Here is a 23,862-nt window from a genome sequence, read left to right on the forward strand (position 1 = left end):
TCGCTCTCAAGGCAAACACTCAACCTGTAGCTCTGTCGGGTGTCTTCAGAGGAGTCAGCCAGTGTGTGGCAGCTGAGAGGTAAGATGCTGGATTGGGTGTTGCTGGATCTCAGCGCTGAATAGACTCATGGATTGAAAGGGCACGGCAAGGGGACTGCAGTGTCTTCCAGGGGAAGGCTTGATGGTGGTAGTCCACCAAGACACCTGCCCAGCCCGTGGTCCGGGCCTCCTCCCTCTTTTAGGGCCCTCCCTCTTTCAGGGAATGGTCGGGATAACCAAAGGCTGCCTCAGGGCATGCTTAGTCATGGAAACTGAGGGTTTTAGGCAAGGGGGCTGATGGAGTACCGAGGGCTGACTGAGACCCTCTTGTCTCCATCCAGAGCATCTTCTTCCTGAGTTCTGACTCCCTAGCAAACTACCCATCACAGAGTTTTCCCCAAAGTGTGGGGATCAGAGCTGAGGAAAGGACGTGCAGGGGTGTGGAGGCAGAGCAACTGAGACGCCTGGGGCGTCTCCCTCGTCCCTGAGCACGGCACTTAGTTCCAGGGGTGGGTCTGTGTCCTGCGCCACCTTCAGTGCCCTCCCCAGCACTGCCTGTCTGTGACCTGTCGCCCTGCTCGAGCCCGGCCAGCCCTCCATCCACCCGGTCTGCCTCACCAGGGAGGCCACACCGTCTGCCCTGTCCCTGCCCGGTACACAGACAAATCTGCGGTTTGAGGCCCATCGTGTCCCATCGGCATCTATCAGGTGAATGAAGGAGGCTGCTCTGGCTTTTGGAGATTGCAGCAAGGTCTGCAACCTTTTAGCCATACGTTTCCAGTTAGGTTCCTAATTTGTTACATTCAAAGGATGTGGGGTTTTCCTTTTTGTCCCCTGGGAAGTCAGCACTGTGGACAAGCTTTTGCGGGGGCTTTGTGTCCCCTGGACTGCACAGGACACAGCCAGTTTATGACGTGCTTGAGCGTCCAGGAGCCTGGCACACGTGGAGTGGGCTGTGGCTGCCCATCTGTCCTGTGGAGCAGTGGCTTTCAGAAGATGGTTTTTCTGGAACCATAGAGCCAGCAAGTGGGGGAACCAGGATCAAAGCCTGCTTTGTGCACCCATGCAGGGGTGTGGCGGGTGATTTTCTGGGGAACATGCTCACTCCTGTGTTCGCTCTCTTGTGGTGTCATTCATTGATTCCCTAAACGTTAACGAGCCTATGAGTGACCAGGCCCAGCACAGGTGTACTGAGTGGGTGGGGAAGGCGGGGCCTCAGAGTTGCTCCGGTGAGGGGTGGCTCCTCCAGGGCATCATTCCAGTCTGAGAGAGGAGCAGTAAGACAGAGGGAACGAGAGGCTGAAGGGCTCGGGATGGATGGAGTGCATTGTGTAGCAGAAGATAGGAGAGGAGTGAGCAAGCCTGGGGGAGAGGAAGCCAGCAGCCACCAAGGAGAGGAGTGTCTGTGAGTGCATTTAAGGCAGAGGAGTGATGCAGGGTCTTAGACTTCCTGTGTCTTCTAGGGTCTGCATTTATATCAGGGACCTCTTTTTTTTTTTAATATTTATTATTTTGAAAGAGAGAGACAGAGTGTGAGCGGGGGAGGGGCAGACAGCAAGCGAGACACAGAATCCGAAGCGGGCTCCAGGCTGTCAGCACAGAGCCCGAAGCGGGGCTCGAACCCACAAACTGTGAGATCATGACCTGAGCCGAAGTTGGATGCTTAACGGACTGAGCCACCCAGGCACCCTGGTGGAAATATGTTTTTAATGGATATATAAATATATATTACGTGTTTTTATATGTGTGCTTTATATATGCATACATATAAATAGATATACTAATCAGAAGGAAACTGCAGTGGCTATACTGACCTCTACAAAGTGGAATTCAAAGGAGGGATCATGACCAGAGATGAGGAAGGACACTGTGTAACCTTCAAGGAGTCAATTCCTTAAGCAGACGTAACAGTCCTAAACGTGTATGCTCCTACCAGCAGAGTTGCAAAACACACGAAGTGAAAACTGTCAGACGTGAATGGAAAACTGAATCCACGGAGGTGGTCACAGATTTCAGCATCCCTCTCCTTATAACTGACAGAAGAGGTGACAGAAAACCAGGAAGGATAAAGACCTCAGCAACATTATCAACCACCTTCAAAGTACATTTACAAACATGCCACCTAATAACAGAGGGGCATACGTTTTTTTTCAACGCGTGTGGAACGTTTACAAGACAGACTACAATTGGGGCTATAAAATACATCTCGTGGCGCCTGGGTGGCTCCGTTGGTTAAGTGTCTGACTTCGGCTCAGGTCCTGATCCTACGGTTTGTGGGTTCGAGCCCCACGTCGGGCTCTGTGCTGACAGCTCAGAGCCTGGAGCCTGCTTGGGATTCTGTGTGTCCCTCTCTCTCTGCCCCTCCCCTGCTCGTGCTCTGTCTCTCTCTGTCAAAAATAAATAATAAAAAACATAAAAAATTTTTAAATATGTCTCAATAAACTTAGCAGGGTTGGAATTATACATGGTATGTTCTCTGACCACAGTAGCATTAAGTTAGAGTTCAATAGAAATATATCTGGAAAATCTCCAAATATTTGTAAATTAAATAAGCCAATCTAAAGTAGAACATGTGCCACATACAACAAATGAAAAAGTAAGGTGGTGTCACAAAGCAAATAACAGGTGGCATCACAGCTCCCCAAAAGGCAGAAACGCTTGTATTCAACATGCAGTGGCACACAGTGTTAGTCATAGATAACAATGTCGTATTTCCTAATACGTTCACATATATTCAGAACGTAAAGATTCATAAGCATTCTCTTTGTTGCAAATTATCCGGGGATCAAGAGGTCACCTGAGGGGCGCTTGGGTGCTTTAGTTGATTAAGCGACCAACTTCTGTCTCTCTCTCCTCCTTTCTCAAAATAATAAATAACCATTAAGATTTTTTTTAATTGAAAAAAACATATTTCCATCCTTTTAACCTACGCTCCCTTTATATTTCATGTGACTTCCACGTGTTGACCTTAAAAATAAAACTGCCAGTTATCTTTTTTTTTTTTAACGTTTCTATTTTTATTTTTGAGACAGAGAGAGACAGAGCGTGAACAGGGGAGGGGCAGAGAGAGAGGGAGACACAGAATCTGACACAGGCTCCAGGCTCTGAGCCGTCAGCACAGAGCCCGACGCGGGGCTCGAACTCACGGAGCGTGAGAACATGACCTGAGTCAAGGTCGGACGCTTAACCGACCGAGCCCCCCAGGCGCCCCAGAACTGCCAGTTATCTCACCAGCAAAAATGGGTTTATTCTGGAGTAACGGAGAACTACAGCCCAGTACCAACTACCTAGGGCAACACTATGGACACGTCTGAAGAATAGAGCAGAGGAAGCTATTTTATAGGGGAAAGAAAGGTTGTCTCTCATTGGCTGGGCTGTGATGACCTCTCATTGGCTGGGCTGTTGCCAGGGTCAGGAAGAAACCTTCCTTCCTCCTACCCCAGGAGTCTCTCCTTGCTGGGTCTGTAGTGGACCAGGGGCGGTGGGGCTGAGAGCTGCTCCTGCTGGCCTCCGGTTCTAAACAAGGTTTTACTTCATTAATTAATTTATTATTTATTAATCATTTATTAAATTACTACTCTTGTAAACCATGTATTGTTGGGCCGTGTATTTTGAAGATTAAATATTACTGAGTATTTAAATCTGTCATCCTGTTGTTTGTTTTCTACTGGTTCTATATTTTCTTTGTTCTTTCTTTACCTTCAGTGTCCGCTTTCTTCTGGATTAAGTTAGTATTATTTTGTGATTTCATTTTGTCTCCATTATTGGCTCATTAGCTTATTAGCTTAACTTATCATAGTCCACATTCAAAACCTACTCTACTGCTCAGGTGTAGGGTAACAAGCCTACAGCACTGCTGTTCCTTCCCCCTTCCATCCTTTTCTAATTGTTGCCATACACGTGTGGAAAACTCCAGAAACATTTTTATTATTTTTACTTTTAACAGCTACCTTTTATTTTATTTATTTATTTACTTAACTTATTTTAAGATTTGCTTTTTTTAAAGTAATCTCTACACCCAGTGTGGGGCTTGAACTCACGACCCTGAGGTCAAGAGTCGCATGCTCCACCTTTGAGCCAGCCGGGTGCCCCTAAACAGCTGCCTTTTAAAGAAGGTGAAAAGGTATGAGGAAGGGGCACCCGGGTGGCCCAGTTGCCTGAGCGCCGCCTTTAGCTTAGGTCATGATCTCACAGTTCATAAGTCCGAGCCCCACATCGGGCTCCCTGCTGTCAGCCGCAGAGCCGGCTTCGGATCCTCTGTCCCCCCTCTCTCTGCCCCTCCCCGACTCGTGCACCCGCTCTCTAAAAAATAAACATTAAAAAAAAAAAGAGGGGTGCCTGGGTGGCTCAGTCGGCTGAGCGTCCGGCTTCGGCTCAGGTCACGATCGCACGGTTCACGAGTTCGAGCCCCACGTCGGGCTCTGTGCTGACAGCTCGGAGCCTGGAGCCTGCTTCGGATTCTGTGTCTCCCTCGCTCTCTGCCCCTCTCCCCACTCACACTCTGTCTCTCTCCCCTTCAAAAATAAATAGAATGTTAAAAAAAATTTAAAAAAAAGAAAAGGTATGAGGAAAAATATCCATATGTTTGCTGTTTCTGCCTCTCTCTGTTCCTGTGTGTCAGACCCGAGTTTGTACCTGGGATCACTCTCCTTCTGCCAGCAGGACTTCGAACCGTTTTGAGGCGCAGGTCCGCGGGCGTGGAGCCTCTGCAGCTCGGGCTCGGGCCCTGGCTCGCGCAGTGTTCCCTCGCCGTCATTGTCCGGGCCGCGTGCGGGGGTGCAGCCGGCGGGCGTTCTCTGGCCTTCTGTCCACGCTGCTGCTCCACGGCCTTGGACCTGGCCTGTCTGTGACACACCCCCGTCACTCTTGAGTGTGTCCGCATCACTGGATCGTGGCCGCGTGATTCTTAGGGGCCGCGTGTGCTTCTGTCTGCCCGGGGCTGTGCTTTATAGCTTCCTCGCCTTTGGATATTTTCGGCCGTGGTTTCTTCACAATTTTTATGACTTGGCCTCCTCTCCTTCTGGGAGTCCGGGGACGTGCTCAGTGCCGTCCCATGGGTCACTGCTGCTTTTGGCTTTTTTGTGTTTCTTTCAGTCTTTTTGTCGTCTCTGTGTGAGGGCAGAAGTCCAGTGAAGAAGATCACAGTGAGGAAATTTGGTAGCTTTACGTTCTCCTCTGGGGTCACAGCCATCGTCTCCTCCACAGTCACTTACAGCTGCACATTCCTGCCACCGCTTGTCCCCACGTCGTGTTGGCCCAGTAAATAGAAACACGTCTTCTGCCAGAAGCTCTCACGTCTCAAGTGTATTGCCCGTAAGCTCAACTTCCCAGAAGACTAAACCAAAAGGTGATTGTTGGAAGTCTCTTTCGGATAAGAAGCCCGAGTTCTGTCAGGCCACGGGCGAGTGATGATCCCACGGCTGAAGGGGGCGCGACAGCCAGGAAGGGTTCTGGTTCGAGTGCCCTCCCTGGCACTCCCTGCGGTGCTCCCTGACGACTCTTCCAGGTGGCGGGTGGTCTTGTTCGTTGACGAGGAAACCGAGGCTCGGAGGATGTGAATGCCTCCCCTGCCGCGGCCCGTCGTTCAGAAGTACCACAGTTGCCGTTCACGTCCTGGCCTCCTGACCGCAGACCCTGTGCCTGAGCCTGTGTGATTCCTCCTGGGCCCGGCTGACCGCACCAGGTCCCCCTGCGCCGAATCTGACATGTAGAAATTACGCGTCGCCTTCATTTAATGGATGATGACGCTGTTCTGAGAACTGTGTTTGCCAGCGCTATTTCTGTCACGGCTACTGACAGCTGCTTGTTTTAATGTATTTTGACACGTGTCGAGGCGGGACCGATCTGGTTGTGGTCCAGGCTCTGCCCGTGTGTCACAGCTCCTCCATCTGCCGTGCAAAGAGTGTTTTAGAAAAGGAGCAAATTCCTAGTTGGGCTCAGTGACACCTTTTCCACTTTCTTCTGTGTGTGATCTGTTGTCTAAAGTGTTGGTTTGAAAAAGTTGAGTGATTTTGGAAGGAGAAGTGAGGAGTCTGTTGCTGGAGTGCAGTTCAGACACAGATGAGTCCCTGGAAGACGCCAAGGCGCTCACAGCCGTTACGGGCGTTTTCGTTCATAAGGGTCGGAGCTGTAATCTCTCTTCGGACTTTGGAAAGACAGACTTAGAGTAAATGAAGCAGCCTGCTCCCTGGAGTTATACTAATCCATCTCCTAGCCACCCGATAGTCAGACACGTTGTGTTCCCAGACCTTCAGAATCCACTTGGAGCCATTGTCTAGAGAGCCTGTCCAGACGCCCCGTCCCCAAGGGTGATCACTTCTTCCGTAGTGTCCGCGGCAGGTATTGTCACTTTCCGGTCTCTTGCTTGTTAGTGGCCCCGGAACTATTTCGATTCGGAAAAAAATCTCTGGGAAAGAGAGTCGAGACTAGCGGTTGTATTTCTTTTGTCTCCCACGAAGTATGTTGTTGGCGCTCGGCACCCCCTCTGCATTCCGTGCTGCTGAGCTGGGAGGCTTCACCCGCCCCCGAGTTGGCTGGTGTCACGGGCAGGGCACCCAGTGGCCTGCGGCACCGGCTCATTTATTGCAGGTGCTCACCGAGCTCTGAGCCCTGTCCCGGGAACTGGGGGTTCAGAAGTGAACAAGACCGAGTGCTTCCCCCATGGAACCTCTGTGCAGGTGGACAGACTTGCCGGTGCGTGGAACGGCGGACGCCATAGGATACAAATAACGGCGGGGCGGCGTGAGGGGCCAGAGGGTGACACCTGCCCTTCAGGTATTTGAGTGAGGCCCGCGTGAAGTGAAGGGCAGGCTGTGCAGAGGTGTGAGGGCAGAGCATCACAGGCTGAGGCCGGGCAGCAGGCGGCCCCAGCCCAGGGCGATGAGAGCTCCGGAGTGGAAAAGGCCGGTGTGGCTGGGGAGGGCGGGAGGATGTCAGGAGAGCCAGAATGACCGTGTTCTGCCCCTGCTCAGAGCACTGCCCAAGGCCTTCACGGCTGTCTCTGGGCCTGGCCGTCTTCAGTGCGGGAGGAAGGGGAGGAGGGCGCACAAAGAAGCAAGACAGGGTGGGGGGAAAACCAGGAGGATGTGGTGTCCTTGAGCCCAGCGAAGACGGCGTTGCCGGATGAAGCAAGGGCTGTGCCGTGCGCTCCCGGGCTCCCAAGCTGCGGTGGGTGAGCTGGTAGGCCGGGGAGGCCAGGGGCCCAGCTGTGTGGGTGCTAGGTGTGTTGGGGGCTAAAGCCCAGCCACTAGGCGCCCCCACTTTGTCAGCAGCGCATGGGCAACGCTCATAATAAGCTGTTGGTTCAGTGTGGCACGACCAGGTGCACACTCAGCATTATGCCTGGGGACCCGGGGTCTGAATCGAAGGTGGTGACACCGATGTTTGGGTGTGGCTCAGATTGGCCCCCAAAACGTTCTGGATAGTGGTGGTGTCGTTGGAACGACGATGCAGTCCTCACTGCTGACTGCTTTGGTGGCAAGTCCAGAACTCTGATGGAAGGGTTCCTCTCACCACCGGAAGTGGCCGGGAGACCCCCAGGCTGTTTCCAGTTCCCACATTGGCTGTCTGGCTGGACCCTCCAGGCTGAAGAGAAGGGGCACAGACCCTCTTCTGCCTTTGCCAACCGTTGATGGAGAGACCCGATTGCTTCTGTTTGGTTTTGTTCCGCGTGGTAGATTTTGGTTCTTGTCAAGAGAAGTTAAAAGTAAAATTATACTTTAACTGTTCTTGTAGTTTAACAGGATTCTGTGGTCAACCTTTTGTAGTCCCCTTGATGGGTTTTCTCAGTCTCTGTCTTCAGAGCTGACTCCAGACGTGCCGAAGCCTGCTTGCCCTCCCTTTTCCCATGCGTGCGTGTCAAGGTTATTACTACGTTTCCCAGGCACGTTGCCTTTTCGTGTTGGATTCATCTTTCATCAGCTTTTTGAGAGAAGATAGGGTAAGGTGTTGGATTCTCTGGAACTCCTCTCCTAGTGGCACCCGGTGGCAAAAGAGTGCTGCAGCTGGCCGAGGGACCATTCGTAGAAGGGTGACAAGACGCTCGGCCAGGATTAGACGTCACCCAGGCGTCTCCCAGTTTTTATATCGAAATGCTGTATTTGCTCCCAGTTTTTATATCGAAATGCTAAATACGCCCAAACTGCTGTCTTATCACGAGGCTCCTGTGGCCATATCAAACACCGTGAGTCCGACCTGGCTTCATGCTTACGGCTCAGTAACTGCCTCTGGGTTAGAGAACTAGACAGTCAGGTTCGGTTGATTTGTGAAGGTGAATTTCGGTTTTATTTTAATGGGATTCTTTTGATCTAATGGATTTTTCCTCTCCCACAAAGAAGTAATTGTAGAGAATCTTTTGTGGCGTAAGAAACACATTTATACGCAAGGGCTAGAGGGTGCCATTAATAACCTGAAATAGTCAGATGTCATTGTAGGGGTGAGAACAGTCGTCCCTGAGGAAACAATGCAGTGAACAGCTGAAAAGATTCATAGAGAACATGACAGAAACCAGACCTTCTCTGAAATGCTCACTTGTCACTTAGAATGAAGGATGTACAGAGTATCATTTGAATTCCTACTTCTTAGATTTTCGTTGAGGACGCTGGTGGGTTTAGAGATATTTGTACATTGTGGGTTAATGCCCAAGGCACCGATTTCTTCAACCTAAAGAAAAAAGAACCACAAGTAACAAAGGAAAGCCAAGCAAATACTTCCTTTCTTGGCCGATAAGCTGCTGCTGTGATGTGTAGCTTATTTTGAAGGCATGTTGGGTATTCTTTATTTTCAGAATCTTTCCAAGGTGAGACTTGAGTCCAATGGACAGAGGCCCCTGCTGCAGGATCTTTCTCCTGCCTGCCCGGAAGGCTAGATGCGCTTTGTATACAGTGGGGCATAAACTGTGATGTAGCAAGCTTCGCACCCACTCAGCTGGTCCTCACGTGCAGTATCAGTCAGTCTGTCCAGGAAGGAGCGTCCGGGAGCGTGCACAGCCCTGGATCTGGGTCTATAGGGGCTACCGCCTCATACCCTGTATTCGAGAACAGGAAATTTGCAGGGAAGGTGTATCAGGGTTCCCTAGAGAAACAGAACCAATAGGATTCATTCATTCTTCCTTTTTCTTTCTGTCTTTCTGTCTTTCTTTCTTTCTTTTTCTTTCTTTTTCTTTTCTTTCTCTTTCTTTCTTTCTTTCTTTCTTTCTTTCTTTCTTTCTTTCTTTCTCTTTCTTCCTCCCTCCCTCCCTTCTTCCTTCCTTCCCTCCTTTCTTATCTTTCTATCTATGAGGAGATGTATTATAGGAATTGGCTCACCTACTTTTAGAGGCGAAGAAGCCCCCATCATCTGCACTCCGCAAGCCAGAGGACCAGGAAAGCCAGCGTTGTGGACTGAATTGTCCGAAAGTCCGAGGGCCAGGAGTGCCGGTGCCTGAGGGCAGGAAAAGCCGACCCTTCCCCCCACCCCGGCACAAGCAGTATGAAGTTGCCCTTCCTTCCTGTCTTTGTTCCCCTCAGGCCCTCGGGGTGTGGATGATGTGCACCCACACTGTGAGAGGCTTCTGTGCTCACTCTGGAGATCCCAGGGCTGCCCTTCCCAGAGAAGCCCTCACAGATGTACCCAGAAATAGTGTTTCACCAGCGGGAGCATCTCTGGGGCCAGTGGAGTTGACACGTAAAATTGACCATCCCAGAAGACAAGACATAACTGCCCTGAGACAGGACAACCATAGTTGATGAGGCGATGCTCTTAGCCCCCCTTTCTGAGCGCCTGCTCAGGGCCGGGGCTCTTCCTGAGGATGTCCCACGCGTTCAACCCATGAATCCGCCTCACCAGCCCTGTGAGCTCGTTGCTGGTGCCACCCAGGCCTCAAGTGGCTGAGTTGGAAGCTGAGCCAGGCAGTGGGGCCCCTGGCCAAGCAGGGGACCCAGGGTGGAGAGATATGGATGCAGTGGGAGGCCCCGAGGACTGAGCTGGGTGCCGGGCTGTCGGGTCAGGGGGCCTGCGGGAGTTACATCGGCCCGGAGATGGCTGGTATGATTTGGGCAGATTGTTATTTCTTTTTCTCTGTCCTCCTCTCTGCCTTCTCCCTTTTCTTCCTCTTTCCTTTCCTTTCTTTTCATTCCTTTCATCTCCTTCCCTCCTCTTTTCCTTTCTTTTCCTCTTTCCTTTCTTTCTTGATTTCCTTTGATTTCAAAGTCCGTTCAGCGAGTGCAGTGTGTTCAGAGAGGAGTGCACGAGACAAAAGTGACAGAAGTGTTGCACAGGCCGGGCACTGCTGCCAGAGCCCAGGCTGAGAAATGGGAAGTCGTCAGCACCCCAGAAATGCCGTGCCCCTCCTGATCGCTTCTGCATCCCCTTTGCCCTTTGCCTGTTCTGGAACATCGCATGAATGCAGTCGTGCCTCCACGTGGGCGTCTGTATCCACAGCTTGTCCGTGAGGTTCTCATGCTGCTGAACGTCTCTGTGGACGAGCTGGCTGCCGTGCCGCGGGGTTCGCAGCACTGTGGCCACTAGGGCAGGGCAGCTCTGTGTTGTGGGGGCCGTGACGCGCACTGGGATGTTGAGCGACATCCTGGCCTCTACCCATCAGGTGAACGGAGCACCCTCCCCACCCCGCCCCACCCCCACCGGCCTCCCGTTGTGATAAGCACAGATGTTTGGAATGTTCCCTGGGGGGTTCTCAGTTGAGAACCACTGCTGAATAGTATTCCATTACGTGAATTTTTCCAGTTACTGTTTGGATCCTTTCTGGTTTTTGTTCCAAGACTTCTTGTGCATGTCTTCTGGTAAATACCTTCCTGTCAGGTGTCTCTTAGAAATGGAAGTTTGGATCGTGGGAGTGCATGTCTTCAACTCCAGTAGTTTGTCACGGGCCACTGTCCCAAGTGCAAGTTTTATCAACGGCATGGGAGCATTCGGGTACTTTCCATTCTCACGAGCACCTGCTGCTGTCGGCCTCCTTCACTTTGGCCACTTCGACTTGGCCTTTTGGATATTGTCTTTGTCAGGTCCTATTCCAGTCTCTTGCCTGTTTTACTGTTGGGTTGTCTGTTGTCTTACTAACTTTTACATTCCAGAAACAGGATCTTTGTTGCTTTTGTAAAAGTTGCAGATATTTTTTACTGCTCTGTGTCTTACATTATTTCCCTTAATGGTGTGTTTTGATGAACCAGAAGGTCTCAGTTTGAATGGAGTCTGGATGCTTTTTGCTTCTTGTTAAGGGAGGACTTGCCTATCTCAGGGTCATGAACGTACTGTGCTGAACGTAATTTGCCCTTCACATTTCGTCGCACCGTCTCCCTGATTTGGGCATATGCTATGTCCTGGGGATCCAGTTTCACCGTTTTCCCGTATGGATGTCCCCTGACCCCATCCCATGGCTCTTCAGAGCAGCCTTTGTTCCTTTGCCAGCATTCCGCATGTGTCCCGGGCCCTCCCCTCCATTCCCTGTCTCCCTGTCGTTCTGCAGTCTCGTGTGGTTTCTTGTCAAGATTGGTCAGTCTTGATAGCCAGCACAGACATTGCCTCCTCCCTTATTCTTCTTCAGAAATGGCCTTGCTGCCCCACAGTTTTAGATCTGCCTGTCAGGTTTCACAGAGGAAGCTGCAAAAGCTTTTGGTTTGGTTGAAATTACACGGACGTCTTCACAGTGTTGATGCTTCAGTAGGTCACTTACCTTGTTACTACGTAATGGATCTTTCCCTCCTTTAATAGTGAGTGGTGCTTTCTGCATAGAGGTCCTGAGTGTTTCATATTGGATTTACTTCTGGTAGCGGTGCATTCTTCTAATTATGTAATTCCTTAATCCACCCAGAAAACCTTTATCCCGCACCCACCCCTGCGGTGTGCCAGGCACCGTTCTAGTTACCAGGATGCCACAGTGAGTCAGGGCCAAATCCTTGCCTTTGTGGAACTGGTGAGTGAAGAGAGACCACAGAGAAAGTAAATAAACGAAACATACTGTGTGTTTTGTGATGCTTACAATGCTATTGAGAAAAGGAGGGCTGGCAAAGGGGATAGGAGGGCCGTGTTTGTTTTTTACCTTAATTTTAAGGTGGTTGTGGAAGGCTCCTGAACAGTTGACTTCCACACAAAGGACCTTAGGATCTCTGGGAAAGCGCCCTGCAGCCAGAGGGATCGGTGGTGCAAGAGCCCTGGGGCCGGGGCGTCCTGCTCTGTTGGAAGGACACCGAAGGCCCTTGTTGCAAGTGTGGGAGTGGGGTGAGTTTGTTCCGTGTACCATGGGACTTGCTACGTACGGGACACCAGCCACATGCCAGGCGTTGTAATAGCTGCTTTCATACGCCTCCTCCTTTGGTCTTTACGCTAATGCTGTGGATGATTTAAGCCCTCGGTTCATAGATGAGAAGACAACGGCCCAGCAAGCCTTTGTTTAAATAGTTTTGCTAAGGGCCACCTAGGTGACTCCAAGGCTCAGATCATGATCTCACAGTTCGTGAGTTCAAGCCCCTCATCGGGCTCCTCCTTCGGCTCTGTGCTGACATCATGGAGGCTGCTTGGGATATTCTCTCTCTCTCTCTCTCTCTCTCTCTTTGCTTCTCTCCCCTTCATGCTCACTCTCTCTCTCAAAATAAATAAATAAACTTAAAAAAAAAAAGAGGGAGAAAGACAGTTTTGCTAAGACAATGGTGGTGAGTGACTCTGAATCACATGTGTCCCCCCGTATGCTGCTACTGCCCTGTCACGGAGGTAGCTGCCGGCTCACCTCCGATTTTTGTTTATACATTCAGTATATGAATTTTTAAAAAAATAAGCGTAATTACCAGGTGATTAAAGAAAGACAAATGCGTTTGTTTTAATTTCAAGTATGACTGAGAACAGAAGGACCCTCTGAACGTATGTGTGAGCGTATTGAGTGTGTGTGAGCATGAACATGTGTGTTGGAGTGTGTGTTGAGAGTACGGGTGCACGGGTGTGTGTAAGTGCGTGTGTGTGTGCGCACGAACGTGTGTTAGAGTGTGTGTGCATGGGTGTGTGGGAGCGCATGGGAGCGCGTGTGTGAGCTGTACTTCAGGGAGCCGCTTCGGCTGTCAGGAAATCCATCGGGCTGGGTCTGGTGAGTTTCGTCTGTGTCTGTTCGAGTGCCTGTGTGTGAGGTGTGTGGCCCTCGGAGTCAGGGCCTGTGACGGGCTGCTGGGGGCGTGTGGAGTTAGGGATGTGTCAGGGATGCGTCCTTGTCCTCTAGTCCTTAATTTGCCATGGCTTAATTCCCAGAGTACTGTTTTGCCCCCTCCTTCCTTCCTCTGCTCAGTGGGGTGGGTGTGGGGTAGATGGAAACACCCGTCGCCGTCTGGGGAACTAGTGTCCTGGGGGACCCGGCTCGGGACCCATAGAGCGAACTTGATGGTGATGACGAGTGTGTGTGGAGAATGGGGAGGGACGGTGAGTAGGAAGGGGGGCAAGGAGAGTTCGCAGACCTTCCTTCCCGTGGAGGGAGGGTGTGCCTGTCAGGGGCTTCCCTCTAAGGAACCCGGGTCAGCACCTACCAGCTTTAGGGTAAGACATTTCACTTCTACTTGTGTTCAAAGAAACGCAGCGTAGAAATTCCTTATCATGTTGTTGAAATATGGTTACATCCTAACGTGCCAGTTCGGATTTTCCCCCAAATCCCTGTAGGTGGTAACAGGCAAGAGTGTGGCCTGCCGCTGAGTCTTTGGCCAGCAGTCAGTGCTCCGGCCCAGCGGCCCGGCGTCAGGCCCGGCGTGGGTGGTGCTCCCCGCCGTGGCGCCCCTCACAGAGCCGGTTGCTTCGGCGGGCAGCACGGATGTGATGCTGTTACTTAAGCCTGGCTACCGTGTGGCTCCTTCCAGATGCTGCTGCCGGGGACAGATGTGACTGCATGAGCTGCATGCTTATCAGAGACATTTGTGACAGATACCAGTGACGTGAGAGCTCCGAGCTGCGGAGGATGTCACCCAGGGAAGTTGCGTGGCTGGTTTATAATTGCCGGTGACTCTCCTGGCTTTCTTCTCTCCCCCACATCCTCCCCACTCCCTGATGTAAAAACAATTACAAAGAAAGACGTCTGTTGTTTGGGGGAAAACACGGTATGGTGCAGTGATTGCCTGTCCATCCAAGTGCTTATTAGTAGGACGTTGTGAGAAGAAAATAGCCCCAGAATCTCAAGAGGGGACTGACTTGATAAAAATGGAGGAAGAAGCCAAGCAGAATGTTATCTTATTTGTTTTGAGCTGCCTGAGCTTTAATGAGGAAATAGTGCTTTAAAAAAAGTGTGGTCTCATGTACACGATTTTCAAGAACAGGCAAACGGATCTCTGTTGACGGGAACCAGAGCATCACTTGCGCGAGGGCGGGGATGGGCCGTGAGGCAGGGGGTGTGCGGGAGCTTTGTGGGGAGGGAAGTGTTCCGCGTCCCCTTAGGATTGGGGTTTATACGGGTGTATACATTTGTCCGAACTTTTTGAGCTGCGTGTGTAAAATTGGTGCAGTTTGCTCTGTGTAAACTTTACTTTCATTTTGACAACACCGTCCAAGAAACCTGTGTTTATTTGTGTAGCTTTACGTTATACATAACAACCAGTCCCTGTCTCCTTGTGCAGCTTCTTTCCAGTTCAGGTGAAGCGCAAGTTTTACGTTCCTCCCTCCTTTATCTTTCCCATTTGTTCTAAAATTGTCTGAAGGATTCCCTCTGTTTACATGGAGAACCACATCGGACACTGAAATAATTCCTGCCTCAACCAGCAAACGCAATTGGGAGAGCTCAACAGGAGAGGCAGAGTTTCTTGTATGTACCCTTATTTTTATGACAAAACTTCTTTTGTCATTCTTTCCCATTCCGAGAACTTCCTTGGGCTATTTTCTCTTCAGTTCACTCTTTTAGATTTTCAGAAAAGTTGCAGAAATTGTACATCTGAGATGGAACAAAGAAAGAAAAAAATGTAGAAAGCCAACGAGAGAAATGGCGTATCACCCGTGGGAGCAAAACAATTCAGTGATACTCACCCTGCTTCCCCTAATGTTAACACCTTACGTAACCATAGACCACATTCACGTGGAGGACGTTCACATTGGTGCACTGTGAGAACCTCATCTTCAGCTCTAGTTAGAATTTTGCCAGTTTTCCCACTAATCTCCTTTTTCGAAAAACAGATGTAACTCATCAGCCATGAAATTCAACTGTGTATAGTGTATAACTCAGTAGTTGTTAATATATTCACAGAGTTGTGCAAACATGACTGCCACCTATGTAATTTTAGAATATTTTCGTCACCACTCGTGGAAGCCACCATGCCCATTAGCAGCCACCCCCTCCTTCTCCCCACCCAGCCCCTGGGGGCTGCTAATCTGCTTCCTGTATCTATGGATTTATCTTCATCTAAGCCATTCATAAAATTGGAACTTTATAACTTGTACCCTTTTGTGTCTGGCTTCTTTCATTTAGCATGTTTTCAGGGATCACCCGTGTTGTACCATGTATCAATACTTTATTCCTTCTCCTTGCCAGATAACGTTCCACTGCGTAGATATACCACGTTTTGTTTATCCATTGACCACTTGATGGACATTTGGGCTGTTTCCACTTTGGGGCTGTGTTATGAATTGTCAAAGTAACACTTACTAAGTGGAGCACAGGCTGTTGGATGGTGAGCTGTGGTCTAACAGTAGCCCACAAGAGAAACTGAAAAAGAGGTCCTGGAGGACACCTTGAGGGGGCCCCACAGGGAAGTCGAGGCAGAGTGCAGACAGAGAGAGGCAGGACCTGGGGCCTTAATGAGGGTCTGTGGCTGGGGGGCTTTGGGATCCCTGGGCTGAGGCTGGACTGGTCCGTTGAAACCAGAAGAGTGGGGCTCTTACCTAAGGGGCCCATAAGGGGAAGGTGCGAGGGGGTGGGGGTGGCAGTGGGGCGGGGGGCAGTTGATCACAGGGCTGTGGGAGAAATCAAATCAGGGACTTACATTTGCTTGTGGCTCTGTGGGCTGCTGTCTAGGGCACCTGCATGCATGAGAGGCTGCCGTCAGTTCAAGGTCCCTTCAGGCCATTTAACCCAATGAAACGGATGGCGAGGCAGCGCCACCAGGGAACAGCTGAGCCACACTCTTGACCGGCTGTTACTGAGTAAGTTGAGTAATGCTGCAGTGAACGTTCCTGTGCACGTTTTTGTGTGGCACAGCCAGGCTGTCACAGCAGGGTCTGCTGGCGACAGATTCTCTTGATTTTCCTTCATCTGAGAATGTCTTGAATTCCTCTTCATTTCTGAAGGACATTTTCACTGGGTATAGGATTCTGGGTTGATGACTCTTTTCTTTCAACATGTGGAGAATGTGTCACTTTGTTCTGGCCTCTGTGGTTTCTTTCTTTTTTATATATTTTTTTATTATTTATTTTGAGAGAGAGCGAGCAGGGTAGGGGCAGAGAGAGGGAGACACAGAATCCGAAGCAGGCTCCAGCTGAGCTGTCAGCACAGAGCCCGACGCGGGGCTCGAACTCACGGACCGTGAGGTCATGACCTCAGTGGAAGGAAGTCGGACGCTTGACCAACGGAGCCACCCAGGCGCCAGTGGCCTCTGTGGTTTCTGATGGGAAATCGGTATCATTGTTTTTCTCCTCTATGTGATGTGTCATTTTTCTCTTGCAGCTTTCAGGATTTATTTTCTTTGTTTTTAGTATTCAGAAGTTTGGCTAGGATGTGTCTTGGTGTAGATTTCTTGGTGTCTGACCTGCTTTGAGTTTGCTCACCTTTCTGGATCTGTAAGTTTGTGTCTTTGGCCAAAGAGGGTAAAGTCTCAGCCATTGTATCTTGGGTGTTTTCCAGCCCTGCAATGACATGAACGTTAGATCTTCTTTATAGGCCCTCTGGACCCAGGGGCTCTGTTTCTTTTTTTTCTCCGTCTTTTTTCCTCTCCGTTCAGATTGGGTGATTTCTGTTGTCCTGTCTTCCTCTTCACGGATTGTTTCCTGTGTCCCTTCCATTCTTTCTCTGTCAAGTTTTTAACTTCAGTTATTGTTATTTTTCAGTTCCAATGCTTCCCTTTTATTGTTGTTTATATCTTTGATTTCTTTGCTGAGCCTTTTTTTTTCATTTGCTTCTGGCATGTTGTGGTTGCTCATTGAGTACCTTGAATATCGGCTGCTGAAAAACTCTTGTCAGATAACTTCACATCTGTGTCATTTTGCATTGTGGTCAGATGAATGCCTTTCCTCGTTATGGTTGATTCACTCATCTCCAAACTCATAATTGAGCCACCTACAGGAATGTTCTCAGTCTCAGGTAATAAGGTTTTCCAGGATTCCTTTAAGGGATAAATTGAGTAGTTATAACTCAGAATTTGCTGATCTGTGGCCTGAACAGACCCGAGTTCTGTGTTATTCTCCTCGCTGCATGGTTTTGGCACATCAGCTGATTATCTTTCTCTTAGTCTGTATTTCCTCCCAGTGCAGTCACCAGGCTGATTCTCTTCTTTTGTGTTGGCCTTCCCATTTTTGTGTATCTCATGTTGTCATTTTCTTTCTTGGATGGACTGTGCTTTTCATTTGATATCTAAGAAATCCTTGCCAAGCTCAAGGTCACAAAGGTTATGTCTTGTTTTCTTCTAGTTTTGGGTTTTACATTTAAGTCTATTATTAGTTTTCATGTAAGTTTTATGTGTGAGGCAAGGTATGGATTAAAGTTCTCTGTTTTTACATATGGATGTTCAATTTTTCCAGCACCAGTTGTTGAAAAGGCTATTACTTTTTGAAATATCTATTTATTTTTGAGAGAGAGTGAGAGAGACAGACAGAGTGGGAGTGGGGGAGGGGCAGAGAGAGAAGGAGACACAGAATCCAGAGCAGGCTCCAGGCTCCGAGCTGTCAGCACAGAGCCCGACGCGGGGCTCGAACTCACAAACCACGAGAGTCTGACCTGAGCTAAAGTCCGGCTCTTAACCGACTGAGCCACCCAGGTGCCCCAGAAAAGGCTATTTTTTTTAATTAATTAATTAATTAATTAATAAAACCAAAAAGGTGGTTTTATTAAAGCAGGGAGACAGGATCTGTGAGCTGAAAGCCCTGCACTTGGGGTCGTGAGAAGTGACTGGTTATATACTTTTTGTGGAGGGAGTGGCAAGGCTAGAGATAAGTTTCTGAGGAATTTCTGTTTGCTGCAAGGAGAGTGTACTGGACCTTGAAGGTCTGGCTGTCTGTCAAGATAGGTTGTTTTTAGTCTTTAATGAAACATCAACATTAAGGCAGCCATGAGTTCTCTGATGAATCTTTTTTTTTTTTTTTTTTTTAATTATTAAGTAAGCTCTAGCCCAATGTGGGGCTTGATCTCACGACCCCAAGATCAAGAGTCGCACGCTCCACCGGCTGAGCTAGCCCGGCACCCTGAAAAGGCTATTATTATTATTATTATTATTAAAATGTATTAATATGTTTTTTGAGATTTTACAAAACTGTGGTCTGTTCCTGGATTCTCTAACCCTATACCATTTATCTCTGTGACTATCCCTGTATCAGTATCACGCTGTCTTGATAACTGTAAGTCCTGAAATTGAGTGGTCTGAATCTTTCAGTGTTTTTCTTTTTTGAAGTTGTTTTGGCTGTCTTAGTTCCTTCTCTTTCTCAAATAAGTTTGTTAATTTCTACAAACAAGCCTACTGGGTTTTTGGGATTACATGGCGTAGATCAGTGGGGAGACTGACATCAAAACTATATTAAGTCTTCTATCTCTCAAATTTACTTAGGTTGTCTTTTTTTTTTACATCAGTGTCTTACGGTTTTTAGCATACAAATATTGCACATATTTTGTAAGATTTTATAGACCTAAATGTTTTATGGTTTGGTGCTCTTGTAAATGATAGTCTTCTTAAAAATTTAGTTTCCAGTTTATTGTTACTGATATGTGGATACAGTTGATCTTTGTATGCTGACCTTGTTAAACTCAATTAGTTTGGGTTGTTCCGAGGTTCTGTGTTTTTACTGATTTCCTTTCCTCCTCTTTTAAAATCAATAATGGAAATAAGGACATGAAAGTTTTCAACTGTAATTGTGAATTGATTTGCCCTTAGAGTTCTATCATAGTTTGCTTTGTGTTTTTTGAAGCTCTGTTGTTAGGTACGTACGTAATTGAGACTGTTCTGTCTTCCTGAGGCATTGACCTCTTTACAATTATGCAGTGTCACTCCTCAGTCCTGGTGACATTTCTTGTTCTGAGGTCTACTGTGTCTGGTAAGAACATAGGCTCTGTAGCCCTCTTTTAATTAGCGTTTATATGGCGTATTTTAAATATTTTTGTTTATGTTTAACCTTCGTCCTTATATTTTTCTGGGGTGTCTTGTGGACAGCGTATAGCAGGGTCTTGCTGTTTTGTGCCTTCTCTGCCTTCCAATCGGTGGTCTATGCTGTTTTCGTTTACTGTGTACAGAAAGGAATGCAGACGTATCTCTAGTTGTTTCTTTCTTCTTTTTTTGTTTGCTGTTGGATTATTTTAATATTCCATTTATCTACACCGTTGGCTTATCATTTGTACTGTAAAAACTTTTTATGATTTGCCCTAGGGTTTCCATACAGTCTTTAATTAATCTTTAAATAGTACACCACTGCGTCAGGTGTGCCGTAGGACCCATACAGCAGTGTTTTCCTGTCTACTAATCCTATTTATTTCCAGTTCCTTTTCTAGTTGTTGCTGTATCTGGCTCATCTGTGAGTCTGGTGCTGTTGACTACTTTATCGCCACTGTGGGTGTTTGGTTTCCCTTGCTTGGTCTTTGTCATTTCTGATTGGATGTTGGACGTCGTATCAGGGCAGGAGAGCAAACGTTATGGGTTATAATGGGTTGGATAGTAAATATCTTAAGCTTTAGGGCCACATGTGGTTTCTGTTGCATATTCTTCTCCCTCTCTTTCTCTTTTTAAAGTAACTCTTCAAAATGTACACATCACTCTTCGCTCCCGGCCTGCACAGAAATGGTTCCCGGGCTGCATTTGGCGTGGCGTGGCCTGGTGTGCCGGGCTCTGCGGCTCTACGGTCGTGGCGTCGGCTTGCGGACGTGGCCTCTCGTTGTGCTGGGACGTCCGTGGGGGTGAGGAGGGTGTGGGTTTTGTCGTCGCTGTGCTTGCCTCCTGCGTACTGCTGGCTTCGGGTTCCTCTCTTCTCCTTGTGCTGAGGGTGAGGGCCGAGCTCCCCGTGTGTCTTCCTCAGTGTCCTCTTCTCACCCTTAGCTCTCGGCCTTCCCTTTGCATCTGTGCTCGCAGGGGTCTCCTCCCCCGGCTGTAGACCGCTCGCCTGGGCCGCCGGTGTTTGCCAGACTGGCGCTGGAGGACGAGGGGAGTTCTCTGTCCGTTCGGTTCGGTTTCTGTCCATCCGTGTCTGGGTGGTGGGGCCTTCCCGGTGATCCCTGCACACGCTTCCCTGTGGCAGCCACGCTCTTCCCCGGGTCTCTGGCGGGTCTGGTACGAGGAAGAGTTGCTCTCCCCTCCCCCAGAGTAGGAGCGCTGTAAAGGCCGGCACCCAGGCCGTGTTGCCTTCCCTCCTGGGTACAGCACGGCAGCTGTCGCCATGCCCTGAGGGCCCTGGGTCAACAGCAAAAGCCTCTGGGCAGCTCTGGTGTGTGGCACTTCCCACTGAGGACTGATTGAGTCCACTCTTTCAATCCATTCACTTCTTGAAGGGTTTAAATATAGCGCTAGGAAAGAGGTTCCAATTACAATATTCAATCAACAGTGAATCGATGGCAGGGGCGCCTGCGGGGCTCAGTCGGGTGGGCGTCTGACTTCAGCTCAGGTCATGGTCTCACAGTTGGTGGGTTCAAGCTCCATGTTGGGCCCTGTGCTGACGGCTCGGAGCCCGGAGCCTGCTTCGGACTCTGTGTCTCCCTCTCTCTCTCTCAAAAATAAAGTAAATACAAAAACCCCACAACAAACCGCCAAGAAGTGACTCGATGGCATATTAAAGCTTCCCAGTAGGGAGAAGTAGGAGGAGGGTTGCACCAGCCTGGTTAAGGCTGTAGCTGTGTGCTGGGCTCTTTTTAGTGGTGCCACCACACGTGCAGGGTACCAGCTTCCGTAACTCCAGAGGCAGTTCCTGAGGGAATTCCTTGGAGGGACAGTGGAAACAGTGTGACTTTGGAAACTCGGTGGCCCTGAAGAGATTCCACGTCAGTATGTGGCCACTGTGGGATTTGATGCACTGGGAGGGCAAATGAAACAATACCTTTCATTCATTCATTCATTCATTCATTCATCCAATGTCTTATTTACTTATTTTTGAGAGAGGGAAGGATAGAGAGGGAGAGGGAGAGAGAGAATCCCAAGCAGGCTCCTCACTGTCAGCGCGGAGCCAGACAAACCACGAGCTCACGACCTGAGGTGAAATCAAGAGGCCGACGCTTGATGGACTGAGCCACCCAGGTGCCCCTGAAGTAACACCTTTCAAAACTGTCCTAGAAGTGGGCAGAATTCTAGCAGACAACACGAAAGGCCCTCACATTTTTAGTTCGGCATCTTAAAATGATCTGACTGCGAATCATATTTGAAGATGGATGTTACTAGAACGGATGGTGATTGAGTTAGTTGTGTTGCTCTTGTGAGCTAAGCTTTTACGTCAAGCAGGGACACTTTCCCGGTGAGTGTGCAGTTACCAAGTGGTCGGATTTGGCCCTCAGAAAGACCAAGAGCCCTTGAGGGGTAGGTGTCGCCGCGCGTCCTGGAGAGGGTCCCTCTAACCGGAAGCGCTCCCTCTCTCCCCAGACCCCGACGCAGAGGTGTGCCTTCATGCGCTGCGGCTCGTCCAGTCTGTGGTCCTGGAGCCGGAAGTCTTCTCCAAGTCTGCCTCCGAGTTCCGGAGCTCCCTGCCCCTGCAGCGCATCCTGGCCATGGCCAAGAGCCGTAACCCCCACCTGCAGACCGTGGCCCAGGAGCTCCTGGAGGACCTCCGTGCCCTGGAGCGTGACGTGTAGGGGCGCGCGTGTGTCCCTCCCCCGCCCCCAGGTCCCCACTTTGTATTCTGGAACCATCACCGCGTGCCATGTGTCCCAGACGGTAGACTGTGAGTGACTCAAGAGGGACGTGAATGCATATGTATCCACACAACTTCCTCCTGGAAGCAAAAGTTCCTGTGGGTGGCTGGGTGACCTTGCCAGGGTGCCCGTGGAACAGTCCATCCTTCCGGAAAGGCCCATGTCCTGTACCTAAAAGAGGGCTGCCTTAGAGCGGCCCCTGCTGCTCAGGAGACTTTCTGAGACCTGTGGGCTCCCTCGTACAAAGGGGGGTGAAATGATCACCTGCCCCACCGGTCAGCATTTTCCTGAGATACATGGTTTGAAAAACAATTCATTCTCTCTTTAGTAATTGTAATTAATACCTAAAATGTAAGTTTACCTTTAAAGCTTTGGTGAACCTGCTATTTCAGGTGACATTGGACATTTTAGTTCTTTTTTTTTTTTTGCCTGTTTTATTTTTGAATAAAGAAAGCCAGAAGAGTCATTGATGTGCACACTGCTGTTTCTGGAATATCATGATCTTGGTATCGGGAAGTGGTACATTACAATGCATTCAGCGCATACGCTCGGTAGAAAAAACCTCTCCTTATATTGTTGTGGGCTGTTGGGCTATAAACTCAGAAGTCTGGTTTTTCACATAAGATACCATGAAAAGGGCCTCACGGACAAGAGCCCATGCACTGGTCGAAATCCTTTAAATGATGTACACGGCTGTGTGCCAGAGTGCCCTCTCTATGCGGGTCCTTCTCAGCTGCGCCTTGGCCACTGGCAGAGAGCAGAGAAGGATACACCCCATCTGTCACAGACAGCCTGCGTGTGAGAGGAAGTGCCGTCTCCATCACCCCTACGGTCACTTGAGGAACACACTTACTCCTTTCTTGTGCTCCTTCCTGCACACTGTCGCTGTGGGCCCTCGGGCTCCGGGCATCCTCTGAGGGTGACAGCAAAGGCCGGCGTCGCTGGATGGTGGCGGCCTCGCATACATGTGTAAGCTCTTTCTGCCGTGTGGCGTTTTAGAATAACTTCATTTTCTTTTAAGTAGATTTTATAGGCAATGCGTGGTTCGTGGCTGAGGCTGAAGCAGGAACTTAGAGGAAAGGCTCGGTGCTGAATCTCACGAGCCGACAGATTGTGGAATAACTACTAGCTCGTCAGAGCCAGAGAGATGTTGTAAGAGGTGATTTGAAATTCACGGAGGCAGAAATCGGTCCATCTGTGCGCCGTGGCTCTGCAGGTCTGATTATTGGCAAATAAAATCGAGAGCGTCGTGTGTTTGTACTTTTTTCTAGCATGGTATTTTCTCTTTGGTTATTTGTTTGATAAGGTGATGGGAGATAAACTAGTGTAATTAGTTTGTGCTGCCTCTAGAAATGCGGGGTCTTTTCCTGCCAAAGACGGATCCGCAGTGTATACAGAGACCCAGAACTGGGCCAGCCCACGAGTATTGTGTAGTTCAGCTAATTAGTAGATGGATGTGATCGAGAAGGATACTTTTTTTCCTCATGAAAACTCCTTCAGGGAGAAACACATGACAAATGCACGTTTCGAATGTATATCACAGGAAAAGTACTCGAGGCCAGTTTTAAGGAATGGCTAGTCTTTCAAATATTTCTGTTCTTCACGTGAAGGTCAAGGGGAACACGCGAGTACTAACAAAATCTCAGTTTAAAAAGTATGTTAAAGCGGGGCTCCTGGGTGGCTCAGTCGGTTAAGCGTCCGACTTCAGCTCAGGTCAGGATCTCACGGTCCATGAGTTCAAGCCCGACGTCGGGCTCTGTGCTGACAGCTCGGAGCCTGGAGCCTGCTTGGGATTCTGTGTCTCCCTCTCTCTCCGACCCTCCCCTGCTCACACTCTGTCTCTCTCACAAATA

The 23,862-nt window shown here is 49.3% G+C and overlaps 1 protein-coding gene across 4 annotated transcripts in view; it reads left to right on the forward strand.

The window, feature by feature from the left end:
* Window positions 1-22,475, forward strand: part of HSF2BP (heat shock transcription factor 2 binding protein) — a 95,581-nt gene extending 73,106 nt beyond the window's left edge. For 3 of the 4 annotated variants that reach the window (XM_027041496.2, XM_027041498.2, XM_027041501.2), the window contains one exon: window positions 21,741-22,475. In XM_027041496.2, the coding sequence (XP_026897297.1) occupies window positions 21,741-21,949 (209 nt within the window). In that variant the 3' untranslated portion in view covers window positions 21,950-22,475. Of the gene's footprint in view, window positions 1-13,862; window positions 15,885-21,740 lie in introns of those variants that run through there. The other variant, XM_053220499.1, reaches the window with a different exon arrangement.
* The last annotated feature ends 1,387 nt before the right edge of the window (window positions 22,476-23,862 follow it).

The sequence above is a fragment of the Acinonyx jubatus genome, chromosome C2, assembly GCF_027475565.1.
Source record: "Acinonyx jubatus isolate Ajub_Pintada_27869175 chromosome C2, VMU_Ajub_asm_v1.0, whole genome shotgun sequence".
Taxonomy (NCBI): domain Eukaryota; kingdom Metazoa; phylum Chordata; class Mammalia; order Carnivora; family Felidae; genus Acinonyx; species Acinonyx jubatus.